This window comes from Taudactylus pleione, unplaced genomic scaffold (genome assembly GCF_031769625.1).
Source record: "Taudactylus pleione unplaced genomic scaffold, aTauple2 ptg001362l, whole genome shotgun sequence".
Classification (NCBI taxonomy): Eukaryota; Metazoa; Chordata; class Amphibia; order Anura; family Myobatrachidae; genus Taudactylus; species Taudactylus pleione.
This window is the reverse complement of record NW_028285762.1, coordinates 708,401-729,142: the sequence shown is the minus strand read 5'-3', so window position 1 is coordinate 729,142 and position 20,742 is coordinate 708,401. Positions and strand designations below refer to the sequence as shown.

The 20,742-nt window shown below is 46.6% G+C and overlaps 1 protein-coding gene across 1 annotated transcript in view; it reads left to right on the top strand.

Moving 5' to 3' along the window:
• The first annotated feature begins 1,754 nt into the window (after nt 1-1,754).
• Nucleotides 1,755-20,742, top strand: part of CNN1 (calponin 1) — a 58,885-nt gene continuing 39,897 nt past the window's right edge. The window contains exon 1 of the mRNA XM_088463415.1: nt 1,755-1,843. Coding sequence (XP_088319541.1) covers nt 1,784-1,843 — 60 coding nt within the window. The 5' untranslated portion in view covers nt 1,755-1,783. The remainder of the gene's footprint in view (nt 1,844-20,742) is intronic.

Sequence of the window (20,742 nt, the reverse complement as noted above, 5' to 3'; positions counted from 1 at the left end):
AATAAGACACTCAGGAACTGGGCTATTGTAATAAGATGTTACAGGGATAATAAGACACTCGGGAACTGGGCTGGTGTAATAAGTTGTAATGAGCTGGGTTAATGTAATAAGATATTACAAGGGTAATAACACTCTGGAGCAGGGTCACTGTAATAAGATGTTACAGGGTAATAAGGTACTTAGGAGCTGGGTTACTGTAATAAGATGTTACAGGTTAATAAGATACTTAGGAGCTGTGTTACTGTAATAATATGTCACAGGAGTAATAAGACACTCAGGAGCTGGGTTACTGTAATAAGATGTTACAGGTTAATAAGATACTTAGGAGCTGTGTTACTGTAATAATATGTTACAGGGGTAATAAGACATTCTGGAGGTGGGTTACTGTAATAAGATGTTGCAGGTTAATAAGGTACTTAGGAGCTGTGTTACTGTAATAAGATGAAACAGGAATAATAAGCTACTTAGGAGCTGGGTTACTGTAATAAGATGTTCTAGGCTAATAAGGTACTTAGGTACTTAGGAGGTGGGTTACTGTAATAAGATGTTACAGGATAATAAGATACTTAGGAGCTGTGTTACTGTAATAATATGTAACGGGTAATAAGACATTCTGGAGCTGGGTTACTGTAATACGATGTTACAGGTTAAGATACTTAGGAGCTGTGTTACTGTAATAAGATGTAACAGGGGTAATAAGACATTCAGGAGGTGGGTTACTGTAATAAGATGTTACAGGATAATAAGATACTTAGGAGCTGTGTTACTGTAATAAGATGTAACGGGTAATAAGACATTCTGGAGCTGGGTTACTGTAATAAGATGTTACAGGTTAAGATACTTAGGAGCTGGGTTACTGTAATAAAATGTTACAGTACAGTATAATAGGACACTGGTGAGCTTAGTTACTATACTAAGATATTACAAGACTTTAGAATTGTTCAATGATCTATTCCACTCGTTTAACTTAAATAAATAAAGATGTATATAATAAAGACGTGCAGGGAATTCCAGGCATATACTATCCTTATAAGTACAGATGTATATATACAAACATCTGTACGTAAACGCTGGAGAAAAGGCGCTAATGGATCTCTTCAGTCTATCGCTGGAAGAGGAGCAGAGCATGACATGCTTCTCTGCGGAGCTTGCAATCTAAAAGAATTGCACTGCCTCCATTTAACCCTAGCTGAGATTCTCTTCCCTGGAGAACCGTCGCCTGGATCCTCCCCTGTTCAGCATGAATCTGTCCCAATCTCACTCTTGCTCCTCTGCTGTTCACTTTCCCAAACTGTTCCCTGATATATTATACCCAGTGGCTTGTCCCCTTTATTGTTCTAACTTTGTAGCTCTATCTCTCCTACAGCCTGATCCTCCCCCCCCCATCACATTAACCGTTTACAGTCCAACCTTACTTAATTTCTATCTCCCCCTGTTTTCTTTTTATCAGACCCGTCTCCATTCCTCTCTTCCCTCTCATGCTTTCTCCTCCCCCTCTCTCTACCATCATCGCTCCAAAAATCCAAAGTTGGAAAATATGACACACTCCTGATATCTCTCACTATATAAATAATATATATATATATTTCATCTCTTTTTTTTTTTTTAATACCAACACGTTGACATCAGAGGAAATTCTGTTCCACCATTGGCCAGGGATCGGACCAATCTCTGTTGCTTTTTCCAGACACACATCTCCCAGAGATTGAGACATTTAAAACTTGCAGGAAACGTTTTGAGAGCATCTTCTGACGGAGAGAGGCAACAAGACAGATCAGTCAACATGTCTGCTCACTTTAACAGAGGCCCAGCCTATGGACTCAGTGCGGAGGTTAAGAACAAGGTGAGGATTTTGGCCCAAGAGCGTACACTCTATTGCCAGCTGAGAATATAAATATATATATATTTATATATTATATGTATATGTGTGTGTAAAATCAATAATTGTTGCTTCTGTACATTATGCAAATATTGTAATGTGTGTCTATTTAACAGACACAAGATGAGGGTTCCCAAGAGCTCACACTTCACTTAGTTAACTGTTTGTTACATTGTGGTCTAAATCACTGGCACTTTTTTTTAAATAATAAATTATTTTTATTAAAATTTGATTGAGTCTAAGTGGTAAATTTACTAAGATGGGAGTTCTATTAAGAAGTAATGTTGCCCATAGCAACCAATCAGATGCCAGGTATTATCTTCTAGAAGGTACTAGATAAATGGCCAACATCACTTCTTAATAAAACTCCCATCTTAGTAAATTTACCCCTAAGAGCTGACATTTTATTAATATAAAGGGATGTTTTTGTCTTGTTTAAAGAGACAGCACTTTAATTGTGTTGTCGTGAGCTGGTCTAAAGAGCTGATGCAGTATTTTGATTTTTGTCCGTTGAGCTAACATTCTAGTTACACGACTTTTTTGTTGCTGTCACATTTGAGTACACTAAGCTGTTGACAGAGTAGTTTAATACACTTAATGTGTAATCTGAAGCATATATAAAGATATATTGTGTCATTTTGATTATGGTGTAAAATGACCCTGTAACTGGTCTATTTATAAATATGATAGAACTAAAATTCACATTACTCGCCACTGTCCATCTTATATGAAGCTCTATTGAATCCATATACCCGGACCTGGACTATAAGGTACAGAGTGTATTCTCTATAGAGAATAGTGTTTTCTACTTTAGTCGAAAGAGCTGACACTTTACTTATATAAGTGTACCTGACACCCCTGTTCTCAGGGGCTGACACTCTATTCAGGTGACTGATGTAAATATTGGACGTTTTAGAGTGTTGTGAATACATGTCTCAACCAAAGAGCTGACACTCTAATTACATAGGTACCTATTTATTTTTTAGTGGGAATCTACGTATCAGTTTGCCATTATTCTGGCACATGTGTTGCTAATAGATTGTGTTGACTATTGTATAATAATGTGTACTAAACGCAGAATCTAGAACTGCAGTCAGGGTCCGACTCACAGGCTTTCACCTATGATTTATTAGTCTATATTAATGTTTATAGAACATGTAGACTTTTAATGACTGAACTGTAGAGCTGACAGTCTATATTGTAAATGATGGTCTAGTTGATTGTAAGTATTAAGTACCCCATGACTTTTCTGAGTGGCTTTGTAATAGCATAATAAACCTGTCTTGAGAGATTTATTTGTTTCTTGGATAAAAACAGGTGAAACTACTTTTTACCATCAGAGCAGGATCCCCAAAATCATCTGTGCTGATGCTGACTACACACTGGCCGACATATCGGGCGTACAATTGAACGGACGATATTTTGCGTGTGCGTCGGCCAGTGTGCACAGACGATATGTCTGTGAACTACACTGTTCACAGACATATTGCATCCGGCTCATCGTGCTGTATGTACTGGTGGTCAGCCAATCGCCCGTACACATGTTGCAAAGGCCGCGGGTCACTGACATCACGACTCCACGGGTACATGGCCGCCCAGTTGTGATGTCAGGCACGACACTTTGGGGCGAAGATTGGTAAGTGTGTATGCTTTTACCAATCGTAAGATAGGACGGTGGATCGTTCGGTGGGCTGATCCGTAGTCCGAGTGTGTACCCACCTTTAAACGACAACTAGTATTGAATCTCAAGTGTGGTGTTGAAAAGTCTCCACTTGGTGAAAGAACATACACACAGTTGATTAGAAGTAAATCTAGTTGAGATAGTAACAAATGAGACAGACATCTTGGACCCCCGAACATACCTCTACTTATCTCAGAAACACCCACCTCCCCTTTGGTTCATGCTGTCTGCCAGATATCGTACACACTCATGTCACCTCACAGCCACTATAGCCTGGGGCCCTTTCCCATCTTACGTCCTTTATAAAGATATTAGTAGTCACCATTTAGTTCATAGCATTCTTCTTGTACCTGGTGCTGTTCAGTAACTTCTACCATCCTTACAGTAAGGGTATGTTGTTCCTTATGATACATAGATTTATAGCAAAACAAAATTTAGAGGAAAGTCTTCTTTGACTCGGTTCTCCATGTGCTTCGGTCATTTCGTGGATCCCACCTCTCAAGGGTGGCACTGACTGTCCAGCTTGTGCCATGTCTGTAGCTCCCTGGAAAGACCTCTGTGTCCTCTCTGGACTCACTCTGGCCTCCGCCAAGCTCTAGAAAGGGTGTTGTTCCATTTCTGGCTAGAAGACATAATGTGACTGATGGATAAGCTCTGGGAACACCTTGCATCAACAGTGAGCCAGCTCAGCACATGTGGAAATGGGGTTCTCCTTGGGTCCACACCTGGCTGTAACAGAAGTTTCAGGACCTGATTTATGAAGTGTATTGGATGCACCCACTGTCTCTCTCACCTCATCTCCCTTGTATGTCCTCCCTAGCTCCTGCGGTTCCACTCACCTCTCCTCTTCCTATCTGTGGACTTTGACTAATGAAACCAATTCAGTAGTCACTGGAACATTATCATCATCATCATCACCATAGAGAGCTAAAAATTGGATAGGTCCCTATTGCCTCCAGGTTCTTATACCAACAAACTTAATCAATGGACCCTAGAACCCATGTAGCATATAGGGGTCACACGTCTAGTGGGACTACATGTTCAACAGAAGACAACGCAGCCCCCATATCTGAAGTGTATCTAACTGGCATATCAAAGATGGCGTGTTTTACTTTAAATATCATTGCTGGTTTAAATTTTGGATTCAAACCTGCTGCTTAGTAAATTTACCTGTATATTTCCTTTTTATATTGTGGACAAAAAGAAAGTCAACCAGCAGCCAGGGACTAAATAGGTCTGATCTGCTGCTCGTAAAGTGCCTCAGACCTCATACAGCACCTCGTACAGAATATTCTTTCACGGGACGTTCCTAAACTTTGGTTCTTCTCTTTAACTTTAATAGAACAAAGTGCAAAGCCAGGGTGACAGGGTGAATGTACTGACAACCATTAAAGATATTTAACATTTTCAACCATCCGGCAGATAAAAAAAAATGGCCAGAAACATTCCTCCTGCTTTAGGTGGGCATATTTGTGTGGGCAATTGCTGTCCTAGTTCCCCGCTGAGACAATAAAGTTACGCAAGAACTCTAGACATAAAGAAAGACCAACCCAGGATGAAGACTCTATTTAGAGTCACCAAGATGAGCCTAAGGAGCCATAATCCATACCACTTACGCCGGCAATGGTGACCCAGCAAGAGCCTTCCAGGCTTTGCTGAGCCCCCAGTCGGTGAAAGTGCACTACACATATGTAGGGCATGCACATTACTCATTAGCCTATCGCTTGCTGCCGGTTTTAGTATCGCTGTTAAAGGGAGCCTCCAGTCTACAAGAATACAAAAAAAATAGAAGGTTTTTTTTTTTAAATAGTAATTTTTGATAAAGTGACCTAATATATTTCATATGGGAAACTACACACTCACCAGTTTTGGGTGGTCCTGTAGATGATAGTGCAAGGCATTTCTGGAACTCCGTTGTGACAGACAGGGGGGCGATTAAATTGTTTATCCGGCGGCAATTTTTTTTTAAAGCCGCTCGAAGGAGCAATTCAATTACTGCTTCATTCGGGCGCATTAGCCGTCAATGCTGACATTTCTGCTTGCACCCTCAGGAGGGTGCGAGCAAAAATGTGCTATAAACTCGTGGTTAGGGTGCCAAAACACTAGTTTGGGCTCCCTAAACAGGACTTTAGACGGGTCGAGCTGTTTTACACGGCTAAATCCAGTCTAAAAGGGCGTGAAGACCGTGATAATTAATCGTCGCCCAGAACAATTGAATTGCAACACTGGGCACCTATTAATTATCATGGCTTAAAAAACAATTGAATCACGCCCAGTTACTGCAAACCTCCGAACTGATTTCAGCAGCATCTGGAAAGTTATGTCCCATTTACCACTGTTCTACATATTAGAGCAGCAGTGAAAGGATTTGCAGCATTCAAAGCATACTTACCTAGTCTCCCAGAACATCGGGGAGCTCCTGAATCTCGGTTGGCTCTCCCAGATGGCAGTAACAGTAGTCAAATCTCCCGGAGGCTGACCGACTGAAGTGGACGGTCCAGGTGGCTTGATGATGTGATTTGTGGTGATTCTACAGCGCCAGTAATTGCAGCATCGCTGACCTGGGAGCCCTTTCTTTGTCGGCAAGTATGATTTAATCAGGAAGAAATATGATGGGGGTCAGTCCAGCACATTGGAACCGCTGGTTATACATTGTGACACAAATGCTCTGGTCCCAATTCCAATGGGGTTAAATCTTGGGAGGTATGCAGATACTAGAGCATTATGTGACAGAGACAGGTGGTGACATGGAGTCTGTCCCTCCCCCCACAGAGTGACACAGAATGGAGGAGCTATGTGACATGGGGTCTGTCCCTCCCACCACAGGGTGACACAGACAAGAGGGGGCTATGTGACATGGAGTCTATCCCTCCCACCACAGGATGACACAGACAGGAAGAAGCTATGTGACATTGCGTCTGTCCCTCCCACCACAGGGTGACACAGACAGGAGGGAGCTATGTGACATGGAGTCTGTTCCTCCCACCACAGGGTGACACAGACAGGAGGGAGCTATGTGACATGGAGTCTATCCCTCCCACCACAGGGTGACACAGACAGGAGGGAGCTATGTGACATGGGGTTTGTCCCTCCCACCACAGGGTGACACAGACAGGAGGGAGCTATGTGACATGGGGACTGTCCCTCCCCCCACAGGGTGACACAGACAGGAGGGAGCTATGTGACATGGAGTCTGTCCCTCCCACCACAGGGTGACACAGACAGGAGGGAGCTATGTGACAGAGACAGGTGGTGACATGGAGTCTGTCCCTCCCCCCACAGGGTGACACAGAATGGAAGGAGCTATGTGATATGGGGTCTGTCCCTCCCACCACAGGGTGACACAGACAGGAAAAAGCTATGTGACATGGAGTCTGTCCCTCCCACCACAGGGTGACACAGACAGGAGGGAGCTATGTGACATGGGGTCTGTCCCTCCCACCACAGGATGACAGACAGGAGGAAGCTATGTGACATGGGGTCTATTCATTATGCTAATTATTGGGGTTCGAACGGACCACCATAATTGGCATACTAACCCACCGCGAGCGCCGGAGAAATTCATCATTGCTGTGGCGAGGAGACAGCTGATCCAAAAATCAGCTGTCTCCCCGAACGCCTTCACTTCGGAGCAGTGAAACTTACCACTGCCAAGTTGACTCGGCAGTGCTAGTGTGCCTGCGTAACTTAGAGTTCATGCAGACACACAAACCCCTGACGCCCGGCGGAAGGAGCCTAACAGGGGCGGAGGGAACTGAAAGGATCCCTTTTTGCAACCCAGGGCTCCTTCCCATAGGAGAGTAGCTGGGTGTGCTCTATGATTGGGAGCAAACACCATCTGAAGATGGCAAATGCACCCGCAGTCAAACTCTGAAAGTATTGTATTTTCAGCGCTTGATGAATTTCTGTCCCCGTACTATTGTATGGGGACAGCTGGCCACATCAGGAGAGACAGGCAAGTAGGAGATATATGTGATATCTCCTACATTACCTTTTTGATGAATGGCCCCGACACTTAATTTCTACAAAAGCAGGTGAAAATGTTAATTTCACCTGCTTTAGTAGAAATTAAGTGATAATGAAAAGACCCCATGGAGTCTGTCCCTCCAACCACAGGGTGACACAGACAGGAGGGAGCTATGTGACATGGGGTCCTATCCCTCCCCCATAGAGTGGCACATACAGGGGGAAGCTATGTGACATGGAGTCTGTCCATCCCACCACAGGGTGACACAGAAAGAAGGGAGCTATATGACATGGAGTCTGTCCATCCCACCACAGGGTGACACAGACAGAAGGGAGCTATGTGACATGGAGTCTGTCCCTCCCACCACAGGGTGACACAGACAGAAGTGAGCTATGTGACATGGGGTCTGTCCCTCCCACCACAGGGTGACATTGACATGAGGGAGCTGTGTGACATGGAGTCTGTCCATCCCACCACAGGGCGACACAGAGGAGGGAACTATGTGACATGGAGTCTGTCCCTCCCACCACAGTGTGACACCAGCAGGAGGAAGCTATGTGATATGTAGTCTGTCCCTATGTGACATGGTGTCTGTCCCTCCCACCACAGGGTGACACAGACAGGAGGGAGCCATGTGACATGGAGTCTGTCCCTCCCACCACAGGGTGACACAAACAGGAGGGAGCCATGTGACATGGAGTCTGTCCCTCCCACCACAGGGTGACACAGACAGGAGGGAGTTATGTGACATGGAGTCTGTCCCTCCCACCACAGGGTGACACAGACAGGAGGGAGCCATGTGACATGGAGTCTGTCCCTCCCACCACAGGGTGACACAGACAGGAGGGAGCCATGTGACATGGAGTCTGTCCCTCCCACCACAGGGTGACACAGACAGGAGGGAGCCATGTGACATGGAGTCTGTCTCTCCCACCACAGGGTGACACAGACAGGAGGGAGCTATGTAACATGGAGTCTGTCCCTCCCACCACAGGGTGACACAGACAGGAGGGAGCCATGTGACATGGAGTCTGTCCCTCCCATCACAGGGTAACAGACAGGAGGGAGCTATGTGACATGGAGTCTGTCCCTCCCATCACTGGGTGACAGAGAGAGGAGAGAGCTATGTGACATGGAGTCTGTCCCTCCCATCACAGGGTGACACAGACAGAAGGGAGCTATGTGACATGGGGTCTGTCCCTCCCACAACAGGGTGACATTGACATGAGGGAGCTGTGTGACATGGAGTCTGTCCATCCCACCACAGGGTGACACAGAGGAGGGAGCTATGTGACATGGAGTCTGTCCCTCCCACCACAGTGTGACACCAGCAGGAGGAAGCTATGTGATATGGAGTCTGTCCCTATGTGACATGGTGTCTGTCCCTCCCACCACAGGGTGACACAGACAGGAGGGAGCCATGTGACATGGAGTCTGTCCCTCCCACCACAGGGTGACACAGACAGGAGGGAGCCATGTGACATGGTGTCTGTCCCTCCCACCACAGGGTGACACAGACAGGAGGGAGTTATGTGACATGGAGTCTGTCCCTCCCACCACAGGGTGACACAGACAGGAGGGAGCCATGTAACATGGAGTCTGCCCCTCCCACCACAGGGTGACACAGACAGGAGGGAGCTAAGTGACATGGAGTCTGTCCCTCCCATCACAGGGTGACACAGACAGGAGGGAGTTATGTGACATGGAGTCTGTTCCTCCCATCACAGGGTGACTCAGACTGGAAGGAGCTACTGTATGTGACCTGGAGTCTGTTCCTCCCATCACAGGGTAACAGATAGGAGGGAGCTATGTGACATGGAGTCTGTCCCTTCCATCACAGGGTAACAGACAGGAGGGAGCTATGTGACTTAAAGTCTGTCCCTCCCATCACAGGGTAACAGACAGGAGGGAGCTATGTGACATGGGGTCTGTCCCTCCCATCACAGGGTGACACAGACAGAAGGGAGCTATGTGACATGGGGTCTGTCCCTCCCACCACAGGGTGACACAGACAGGAAGCAGCTGTGTGACATGGAGTCTGTCCATCCCACCACAGTGTGACACCAGCAGGAGGAAGCTATGTGATATGGAGTCTGTCCCTATGTGACATGGTGTCTGTCCCTCCCACCACAGGGTGTACACAGACAGGAGGGAGCCATGTGACATGGAGTCTGTCCCTCCCACCACAGGGTGACACAGACAGGAGGGAGTTATGTGACATGGAGTCTGTCCCTCCCACCACAGGGTGACACAGACAGGAGGGAGCCATGTGACATGGAGTCTGTCCCTCCCACCACAGGGTGACACAGACAGGAGGGAGCCATGTGACATGGAGTCTGTCCCTCCCACCACAGGGTGACACAGACAGGAGGGAGCCATGTGACATGGAGTCTGTCCCTCCCACCACAGGCTGACACAGACAGGAGGGAGCCATGTGACATGGAGTCTGTCCCTCCCACCACAGGGTGACACAGACAGGAGGGAGCCATGTGACATGGAGTCTGTCCCTCCCATCACAGGGTGACACAGACAGGAGGGAGTTATGTGACCTGGAGTCTGTTCCTCCCATCACAGGGTGACACAGACAGGAGGGAGCTATGTGGCATGGAGTCTGTCCCTCCCATCACAGGGTAACAGACAGGAGGGAGCTGTGACATGGAGTCTGTCCCTCCCATCACAGGGTAACAGACTGGAGGGAGCTATGTGACATGGAGTCTGTCCCTCCCATCACAGCGTAACAGACATGAGGGAGCTATGTGACATGGAGTCTGTCCCTTCCATCACAGGGTGACTCAGACTGGAAGGAGCTACTGTATGTGACCTGGAGTCTGTTCCTCCCATCACAGGGTAACAGACAGGAGGGAGCTATGTGACATGGAGTCTGTCCCTCCCACCACAGGGTGACACAGTGTACAGACCAGGCACTAATAGATGAGATATACGTCTATACCACACACAGTTGCACTGTGACCTGTACAGAATGCAGAGAGCAGGGCGCTCTCCCTCCATCCTGACATGTAGACAGGGAACAGGTAAAATAACTCTAGTATAAATGACATATTTACCAGTCTGGGAGCACAGTATGTAGACTTGGTTATTTTAACTCTGCGTGTTCCAGCCATGAACTGCAGGGCCTTACAAAGTACATAATCTGCCCTGGAATAGAGTGCAGACCATATAAGGCTGCCTGTGCTCTCACATGAAATATCTCTACTATATAAGGGTATTGGTGAAATCGAGTCTATAAGGGGGATAAACCAGGTGTGAATTGACCCCCTCCTTCCCCTGTCACTATATTTTCACATCCCCCCATTCATACTGTCTGCCCAGCCTGTTAATTAGCAGCTGGCAATTAGAAGGGATCCCGGAGCAGAAGATTCCTGTATGGGAAATTCTCAGTCGCCAGCCTCTGCACTCTGCAGCTATTCTTAGGCAGCGGATTCTCTGGCAGACTGCTTACTTTGGGGATATTCTGAGGGAATATTTGGGTTCATAGAGACTTTCCCCAGGACTCAGAGAAAATGGGCCAAACATGAGATGCTTACTGCCAGGATTATAAGATTACTGCCCCTGTATCTGTTTGGGAAAATGAAATGCAAAAAAAAGTTCTCTGTAGATTCTATGCAATGTTGGTGCTCAGCTCATTATATAGTGCAATGTGATCACTATCGGTGTATAGATACTCAGTATCATTATACAGTGCAGTGTGATCACTATCAGTGTATAGATACTCAGTATCATTATACAGCGCAGTGTGATCACTATCAGTGTATAGATACTCAGTATCATTATACAGCGCAGTGTGATCACTATCAGTGTATAGATACTCAGTATCATTATACAGTGCAGTGTGATCACTATCAGTGTATAGATACTCAGTATCATTATACAGTGCAGTGTGATCATTATCAGTGTATAGATACTCAGTATCATTATACAGCGCAGTGTGATCACTATCAGTGTATATATAATATCATTATACAGTGCAGTGTGATCACTATCAGGGTATAGATACTCAGTATCATTATACAGTGCAGTGTGATCACTATCAGTTTATAGATACTCAGTAACATTATACAGTGCAGTGTGGTCACTATCAGTGTATAGATACTCAGTATCATTATACAGTGCAGTGTGATCACTATCAGTGTATAGATACTCAGTATCATTATACAGTGCAGTGTGATCACTATCAGTTTATAGATACTCAGTAACATTATACAGTGCAGTGTGATCACTATCAGTGTATACTCAGTATCATTATACAGTGCAGTGTGATCACTATCAGTGTATACTCAGTATCATTATACAGTGCAGTGTGGTCACTATCAGTGTATAGATACTCAGTATCATTATACAGCGCAGTGTGATCACTATCAGTGTATAGATACTCAGTAACATTATACAGTGCAGTGTGATCACTATCAGTGTATAGATACTCAGTATCATTATACAGAGCAGTGTGATCAGTATCAGTGTATAGATACTCAGTATCATTATACAGTGCAGTGTGGGCAGTATCGGTGTATACATACTCAGTATCATTATACAGCGCAGTGTGATCACTATCAGTGTATATATACTCAGTATCATTATACAGTGCAATGTGATAATTATAAGTGTATAGATACTCAGTATCATTATACAGTGCAGTGTGATCACTATCAGTGTATAGATACTCAGTATCATTATACAGTGCAATGTGATAATTATCAGTGTATAGATACTCAGTATCATTATACAGCGCAGTGTGATCACTATCAGTGTATAGATACTCAGTATCATTATACTGTGCAGTGTGATCACTATCAGTGTATAGATACTCAGTATCATTATACAGTGCAGTGTGATCATTATCAGTGTATAGATACTTAGGGGTAAATTTACTAAAGGTAAATTTTGCATTTTTGTACAATTTGCCATATAGTTTGCAAATCAGAGATTTACTAAAGTCAAAACTGTTGCAAAATCAATAAAAAATGTGACTTTAGGACAGTATAGAACAGTAGTTCTCAAACTGGGTGCCGTGGCACCCTGGGGTGCCTCAGGACACTTGCAGGGGTGCCTTGGGTTGGTGGTCCAGTACCAAATATAAAGATACTTAGTCAGTGTGATAGGCAAAGCTGGTGCTAATGACTGCCAATCAACGTGCCCAAACAATAGACCTGCCTGGGGCAGGCAAGTTTGGGAGAAGCACAGCTCTATCACTATTATCTGTGAGAAGGCTTCCCAGGTTTATTAGAAGTGAAATAGTTACAATTAAAATATAAAACAGGGGGCCTGATTCAGAGCCACTCGCAAAAAGCGAGCGCTCGCTTTGAATTAGGGCGGCCACTTTGTTTTAAAAAAACCGGCCAGGTGATGGTTGCGACCATCTGGCTTGCGACGAGACCCTTGTGGTAGGGTCTCATCTGCCGCAAGCCCCAGTGAGCTACCAGCTCTAATAGAGCTGGAAGCTCACTACTGACATCACTCGTGATGTCAGTAGGGCCGCCCACAAAAGGCAGGCATTCCTTCAGGAACGCCTCTATTTGTCCAGCCACCCCCCCCCACCCCGCCTACAAAACGGAGCGAGCTGTCGATGAACATCGACAGCCACCCGTTTGTAGCGAGCCCCGGAGCGAGAGAATTTCTCCCGCTCCGGGGCTTGCGCCCATGCGCAATGCCCCACCATCGACCCGCTTGCGAGCGCATTGCGCTTGCGAGCGGGTCTGAATCAGGCCCAGAGTGTAGTCACCCCCTAAATCCATATTTATTATCTGTCAGGTTTCAACTTCAATTGAAACCCGAAGTCGATGTCAGTTGGATTTGGCAGGTGTAAATGCCGTCGGTTTTGAACTTTCAGTTCCAAATCTGCGCCTTACTCGTCCAAAAAAAGAAGCACTAAACAGATCTATATGAAGTGTGCAGGCTTCTTAGTGTATAAAAAAATTAAATAGTTAAAAAAAAAAATGGCTGTTCACCTGTGTGGTGTGTACGGACGGCACAATATGTCGTCCATTGCATCTGCCGTAGGCTGGATCGTCATTCGCGTCTTCCGCCATCTAATGTGTACCCACCTTATGTATAGCGCTAACAGGGATCTGACACTTCCCACGTGGGACACTGCACTACACAAGGGTCAAGCACTGATTGGCTAAGAGTTAGACACTGCTTGCTGCCATAAAACATGTCCATTGATTGGCTGAGACTATCTGGCTCAACTGTTAGATCCCTGTTAATGCTGTACATAGTGTACAGCGTGTCCATGGGCTCGGGTGTTAGCATTTTTTTTTTTTTTTTACCAAAACCCTGGACTTCTACTGGACTATGGGACCGAGCACATCCAAGGAGTAAGTAAATATGAAGTGTGAGTGTGTGTAATAAAGAGTTAAACCAATCGGTGTGTGTATCCTGTCGAGTGTGTAATATTTCTCCACAGTGCTCCGGGCGGCTCAGCAGCAGTGCTACTAGCTGCAGGGTGCCATTCTGTAATCCACTTGCATGTACTGTGGGGCAGCACCACTTGCACACCCCTAGTTATGGCCCTGAATGCACTCTGCAATCGCTGACTGAGGGCATTACAATCAGTGTGGCATAATGTGACCTATTGAGGGCAGGGGTGTAACAGGGAACAAATGCACCCTGTGCCAACTCTGACCCCTGAGTGCACGATGCCATGACGTTGCGCAATAGGCACGGTGGCGGCAGCACCAGAACAGTGCTGACCGGGCTTCCTGAGAGCACCCGGTCAGCTGCAGAAATTGCAGGCACTGTACAAGCAATCCTGGCTGCAGGGTGCCGGAGTATTACAGTGTGGCATGGTATTACAGTATGGCATAATGTGACCTATGGGGGTATTATATTGTGGTATAATGTGACCTACAGGGGTATTATGGTCTGGTGTAATGTGACCTACAGGGGTATTACAGTGTGGCATAATGTGAACTAGGAGGGTATTACAGTGTGGCATAATGTGACCTAGGAGGGTATTACAGTGTGGCATAATGTGAACTACTGTAGGAGGGTATTACAGTGTGACATAATGTGAACTAGGAGGGTATTACAGTGTGGCATAATGTGAACTAGGAGGGTAATACGGTGTGATCTAATGTGAACTAGGAAGGTATTACGGTGTGGCATAATGTGAACTAGAAAGGTATTACAGTGTGGCATAAGGTGAACTAGGAGGGTATTACAGTGTGGCATAATGTGAACTAAGAGGGTATTACAGTGTGGCATATTGTGAACTAGGAGGGTATTACAGTGTGGAATAATGTGATCTGGTTGCACTACAGTATGGCATAATGTGATCTGGGGGCACTGCAATGATAAAATCTGATGGTACACCAACATGAGGCCACCGGCAGAATTTTTCTCCAAGGCCACTTTATGTTTCCGAGCCACCCCGGATCAACACCCTTTTGACTGGTTTCCAGAAGACCAAGGAGGTCTATTGATTACAATTTCCCCCGGTTACATGTAATTTCAGTCACAATTAAATAATTTTTTAAAAGAAGCATAAGCAGGACAGCTCTTCAGATAAGAAGCTGTCCTGGCATGGTCCCCACTTACGGGGGAGGGATCAGACCCTTCTCTGGGCAGGCTTCCCTCATTGGGGAAAGAGGGCTATTATCAGCTAACAGAGACAATCTCCTAAAAACATTGCTTGCTAAATAGTGCCTGAGGACCTGATTCAGACCCGCTCGCTAAGATACATTCGCACGCAGCCAGACGATTGTTTGCATTCTGCGCATGCATACGCATCACAGTGCGCGAACCAGTGCGAGAGATCGGGAAGCGTTCGCTCGTTGCGCATAGACAGCCCAGCTGAAGGAGTGACAGGAGAAGCCGTTTGTGGGTGGTGACGGGGCTGGACGCTAAAAACGGGGGAGTAGAGGTGCAAACGCAGACGTGCCTAAGCGTCTCAACGCCGTTTCAGAGGCGTGCATAATTAAGAGGCAGCATCGTTGTACATGTCACCTGGCTGAAATTTACACTGAAGCGCTCGCAGTGCTTGCGGCAGGGTATGGTCTACCACAAGTGCTGCGATCGCATTCGATGGTACTCGATGTTACTGATGGTTGCATACACTTCCTGGAGATAACGTGTGCAAGTGGGTGTCTTAAGACATGCTTGTGGGCGTCTGCATACACAATGAGATCTCACGCTAAGATATAGTGGGCTTGCTAATGCCTTGCCGTGCGATTGCCTGCCTTGCTGAATTTACATACGTATCTAGCGAGCGAACGCATTTAGTGAGCGGGTCTGAATCAGGTCCAGATTCCGATGCATACAGTGTAATTAATTGTGCAGTTCAGTGATTACTTGCGCAAAACGTACTGGAAACGCCTATGGTGCAGGTGTGCCACTGAGTGTAGGCAGAATTGTGTGTTGCATACGCAATCGCACTCATTTAAGTTGGCAGCAGAATGCCATGGGCAATCCTTGGAGGTGTCTGTGACATAGCCTGAAATGAACGCACAGGGTCCTGGGGGTGGCACCGTCACTGTCCCACGGCATCTGGATGTGGCTTGCAGGGTACCTGGAATGGCAGCCTGTGGAGTCCCCCTCTCCCCGCCCTCCTAGAAATTACGTCATGATGACATGTGTTTAGGAGCGGGGTCGGCACAGGGGGGCATGGAACCCTGCTTCGGCCCTGGCTGTGCTGACCATTGTTGTAAATGTGAAACACGAGAAGAGTTGTGTATTGGTGTAGTCTTGTTTTTAGCATAGTGTATTCTATATTGGATTTGGTAAAATACCCGCAACCAGTGTAGGGACTCACAAAGTGTTACAGCAGTACAAAACCAGTCTAGCCGCTGTGTTGGTCAGGGGAAGACCGGCAAGGAGGCTATTGCATTATTCAATGTGGAAGATAATGGGAGCGTGAATTTGTTTTTGCGGAGTCCTGTGTCTGTGTGAGATATGTGTATTTTATGCAAATGTTATTTAGCTGAACTGTATGTAGCAGGAATTGAATACAGATTGGGGGCCTCAGGTAGAGTTGGTCGTACGCATCACCAAACAGACAATAAATGTATCCCTCCACCAGTCCTATGCTAATAGCACTTCGGCTCTTCCTAAATACTCCTGGGCTGTGGATATGGGGTACAGTGGGTGTGCTAGCGGTGCCACCACACAGAAAGCAGTGCCTTGTGGGTGGCACCGCCGCTCACCCACAGCCCTGCATCTGACCAGCAGGGTCCCTGGAACCAGAATCGTTGCTTCAGTGCCACTGGACACTCCAGGCAGACACCCTACAGATCTAACAGCCCCCCAGAGCATCCGCTTTAGAGAATGTTCTGGTCACATGCTCCCTGATGGGGTAATAAAATTGCAAAAGTACACATTTATTGTGAACCTGTTTACAAATGATTGCTACATTCATTGTAGCATCCCCAAACCTGGCTTGGCCAAAAAAAACTAAAAAAAAAAACTGCATAGAATGACGATAGAGTCTCTCCGAAAGGAACCGCAGTGTGTATGACTGTGTTAAGTTTGTCATTGTGGGTCCTATTATTATTACCAGTTATTTATATAGCGCACACATAGTCCGCAGCGCATTACAGAGAATAGTTGGCCATTCACATCAGTCCCTGCCCCAGTGGAGCTTACAATCTATGGCCCTGATTCCGAGCCGGACGCTCTGACCAGAGCGCTCGCTCTGAATCAGGGCCCACCTCCATTAATATGGAGCGTCCTCCTGGACGCTCATATAGCTGTGGGTCACCACCCACAGCATATACGAGCGTGCAGGATGATGGTTGCGATGGTCTTGACCATCGCGACCATCGAAACTGCGAGCAAAAGCCTGCGGTTGACTTTTTCAACCGCAAGGCCAGGAGTGATTTTGGCTCAGAGCTCACTAGTGATGTCAGTGGGGCCGGCTTCAGACGGTAGGCGTTCCCCTGGGAACGCCTCCGTCTGGCAGGCATGCCCCCGACACGCCCACCAAAGGGGGCGTGCTGTCAGTCAACATCGACAACACGCCCCCATTGATGAGACACTCCGAGTTAAGGAAAGTCCTTCGCTCGTCGGGTCTCGCGCATGCGCACGACAGAGCTCCCTCCGTCGTGCGCATGCGCAGTGCGGACCATCGACCCACTTGCGAGCGGACAGCCACTCGCGAGTGGGTCTGAATGAGGGCCAATGTTTCCTATCACATGCTCACACACATACACACTAGGGTTATTTTTTGTTTGTTGGGAGCCAATTGGCCTATCAGTATATTTTTGGAGTGTGGGAGGAAACCGGAGCACCCGAAGGAAACCCACGCAGGCACAGGGAGAATATACAAACTCCACACAGTTAGGGCCGTGGTGGGAATTGAACCCACGACCTCAGTGCTGTGAGGCAGTAATGCTAACTGTTACACCGTCTGTGCTGCCTATTCATCATAACTAAAATATCGATGGTGGTAATTAGGTTTAGAACTCGCATGGAGTTCTACCTAATTACCGGAGGAATTCATCATTCCTCCTCTCCATAATTATCTATTCCGAAAAGTTGTAATTTTTGCGATGACGGCTCTTCGGAAAATAGATACTTTTCCCTCTCTTCTCTAACTTACCGCAGCTGTAATCAGTGCTGCGCATGCGCCGTTATGTTCAGCTGCTGTACACTAGTATCACAGATATCACCTACTTACCTTCCTCTTGTGGAATGGCCCGCTGTCCCCATACACTAGTATCACAGATATCACCTACTTACCTTCCTCTTGTGGAATGGCCCGCTGTCCCCATACACTAGTATCACAGATATCACCTACTTACCTTCCTCTGGTGGAATGGCCCGCTGTTCCCATACACTAGTATCACAGATATCTCCTGCTTACCTTCCTCTGGCGGAATGGCCAGCTGTCCCCATACACTAGTATCACAGATATCTCCTACTTACCTTCCTCTGGCGGAATGGCCCGCTGTCCCCATACACTAGTATCACAGATATCTCCTACTTACCCTCCTCTGGCGGAATGGCCCGCTGTCCCCATACACTAGTATGGGGACAGTATTTATCAAGCTCTGAAAATATAATATATTCGGAGCTTGACTGCGGGAGCATTCACCATCCTCAGATGGCGAATGCTACTGCTCCGGCATCGCAACCTGCTCCTTCCCTATGGGAAGAAGGTCCGGGTTGCGAAGAAGGATCCTTTTGGATCCCTCTGGCCCTGTCCGGCTCCTTTTGCGGGACGTTGGCGCTCTTGTGCGCATGCGTGACCTGTAGGTCAGTGTCTGATTGTGTCAGCCATGTCTATGTTGTTGCCAGAAGGTTGAGGTTTTTAGAGACAACTAAAGGTCATGGATGAAGGTTAGTGTGTTACACACAGAGCCTGCACTCCATAGGGCTCTTTCAAATGAGACAGCACTAACACATAACAATGCACATTATATACCCTGTAACATTAGTGAAACTTCAATAGTAGGCTGAATAATATAGTGCATGTAGGGTAGTAATACCACTCTGACCCTGTGCATGGTACATGTATATGCTGGTGGCTTCGGGATAATGGAGGTGAGAAGTGGCAGACTAAGTATTGGTACTCACCCCCCGTAGATAGCTGCGGTTCTACCTGAAAATGATCCTCTGGCAGACTGGTGGTGCAGAGACTGCTGAATCATAGAACTATTGTGCATAATGCACGGGGGTCTTTAAATCCATAGTATGCCAGAAGCTATACAGCGCATGAGAAGATGCAAATGTACACATTTTTTGCGTATCTACGTCCTATTCTGAGTTGGACGGAAATTGGATCTGTATTTCCTTTGAAATAGGCGGAAATTGGTCGGCAACAATACGAGCGCATGGAACTGCCCTGCGTTGTGGGAGTTTCATGGGCAGTTATGTAAAGTTGTGTGCGTACAGAAATCCTGTGCCCGTGCCGATATTAATGATGGCGGTTGCAGCAGCTGGTGGAAAATCAATGGGCAGCACAGGTTCCACTTTCAGACGCAATGGACCCCCGCATTAGCCCTACGGATTGTCACGGTATCATAAGGCAGTACATCTGGCTTACGCGACTGCCCGCAAATACAGCGCGCTTTGTATGCATCTCAGTATCAGCCGATGTGAAACAGACCCAAAATAGGGGGAATATGTTACATTTTACTCACTTTGTGTGTAGGTCCACGAGCCCGCTGCGGTGAGCCGGCTCCTGCACACGCCTATGATCATCGCCTTACACACTACATGATCCGCCATACAATGACACGATATATCATTACATGCTTCATGTAACAGCACCAGGTCGTCAGTGGAATCATCCTATTTGAGTTTTACTTGGATTCAGCTATTGTTAGCCATGCGAAGCAAATGAATGGCGATTATGCTCTCGCACAGAAGATTCACTCACAAACTGGTAGTCAGCGTTTGGGAGAGGTAACGGGGGGTGTTTAAAGAAACATAAGCGTGTTGGTAGCGTTTAAACACTGTTTTCTGGGCACCATAAATTAGCCCCTGCTCGCAGGAGGAGAGCCCTCTACATATTTGGAGGCCCACTGTGTCTGCGTCAGCTTAGATTAGCTCAGAAGGCCGATGGCCGCCGGATCTGCATTCGATGTTTACAATGTGTGTGAGTGGCGGGTGTGAGATGCTATCAGTGGGCGTGTCTAAGCACTGGGCGGCAGGTGAGCCATTCGAATATGTTCGCAATTGCGATCAGTGAGAGATTGCAGGTGCGACGGCATTTGTGTGCGGATCTGAATCAGGCCCAGCGTGTACCCAGCTTTAGGATAATTATTATATATAATGTAGTGTTATTATCACTATCACTATGTTACACTTGGGCAACTGCTAGCGCTCTGCACCCTTTGTATGCTGCAAGACATACGTTCAACCAGGTTGCTTCCGTCTAGTGTAGATATTCACTATCATTATATAGCGCAGAGCGCAGTAGACTCTAGACCCTGAGTACTAGATATACTGTCAGTATGTATGATGGGTGAGAAGTCTGGCAAATGCACCTGTAGAAGTAATAGTGATACTCAGTGTCACTGTATGAAGCAGCGTGTGCACTTTGGTGCTGTCTCTTGTCGATTTTTATGTCTTCTGCATAGTTTGGTAGATTCCAGATCAGTCAATGTTTAGGTTGGCAGAACAGAGAGGGAGAGGGGGGAGAGTATGTTTAATGTCACTACCTCATCATCCCAGCCCTCTGTTCTCTCTGCTATTCCTCTGCTCTACTGCCCCCCTTGCTATCTATCCCACTGCCCTCATTCTGTTATTCCAACACTG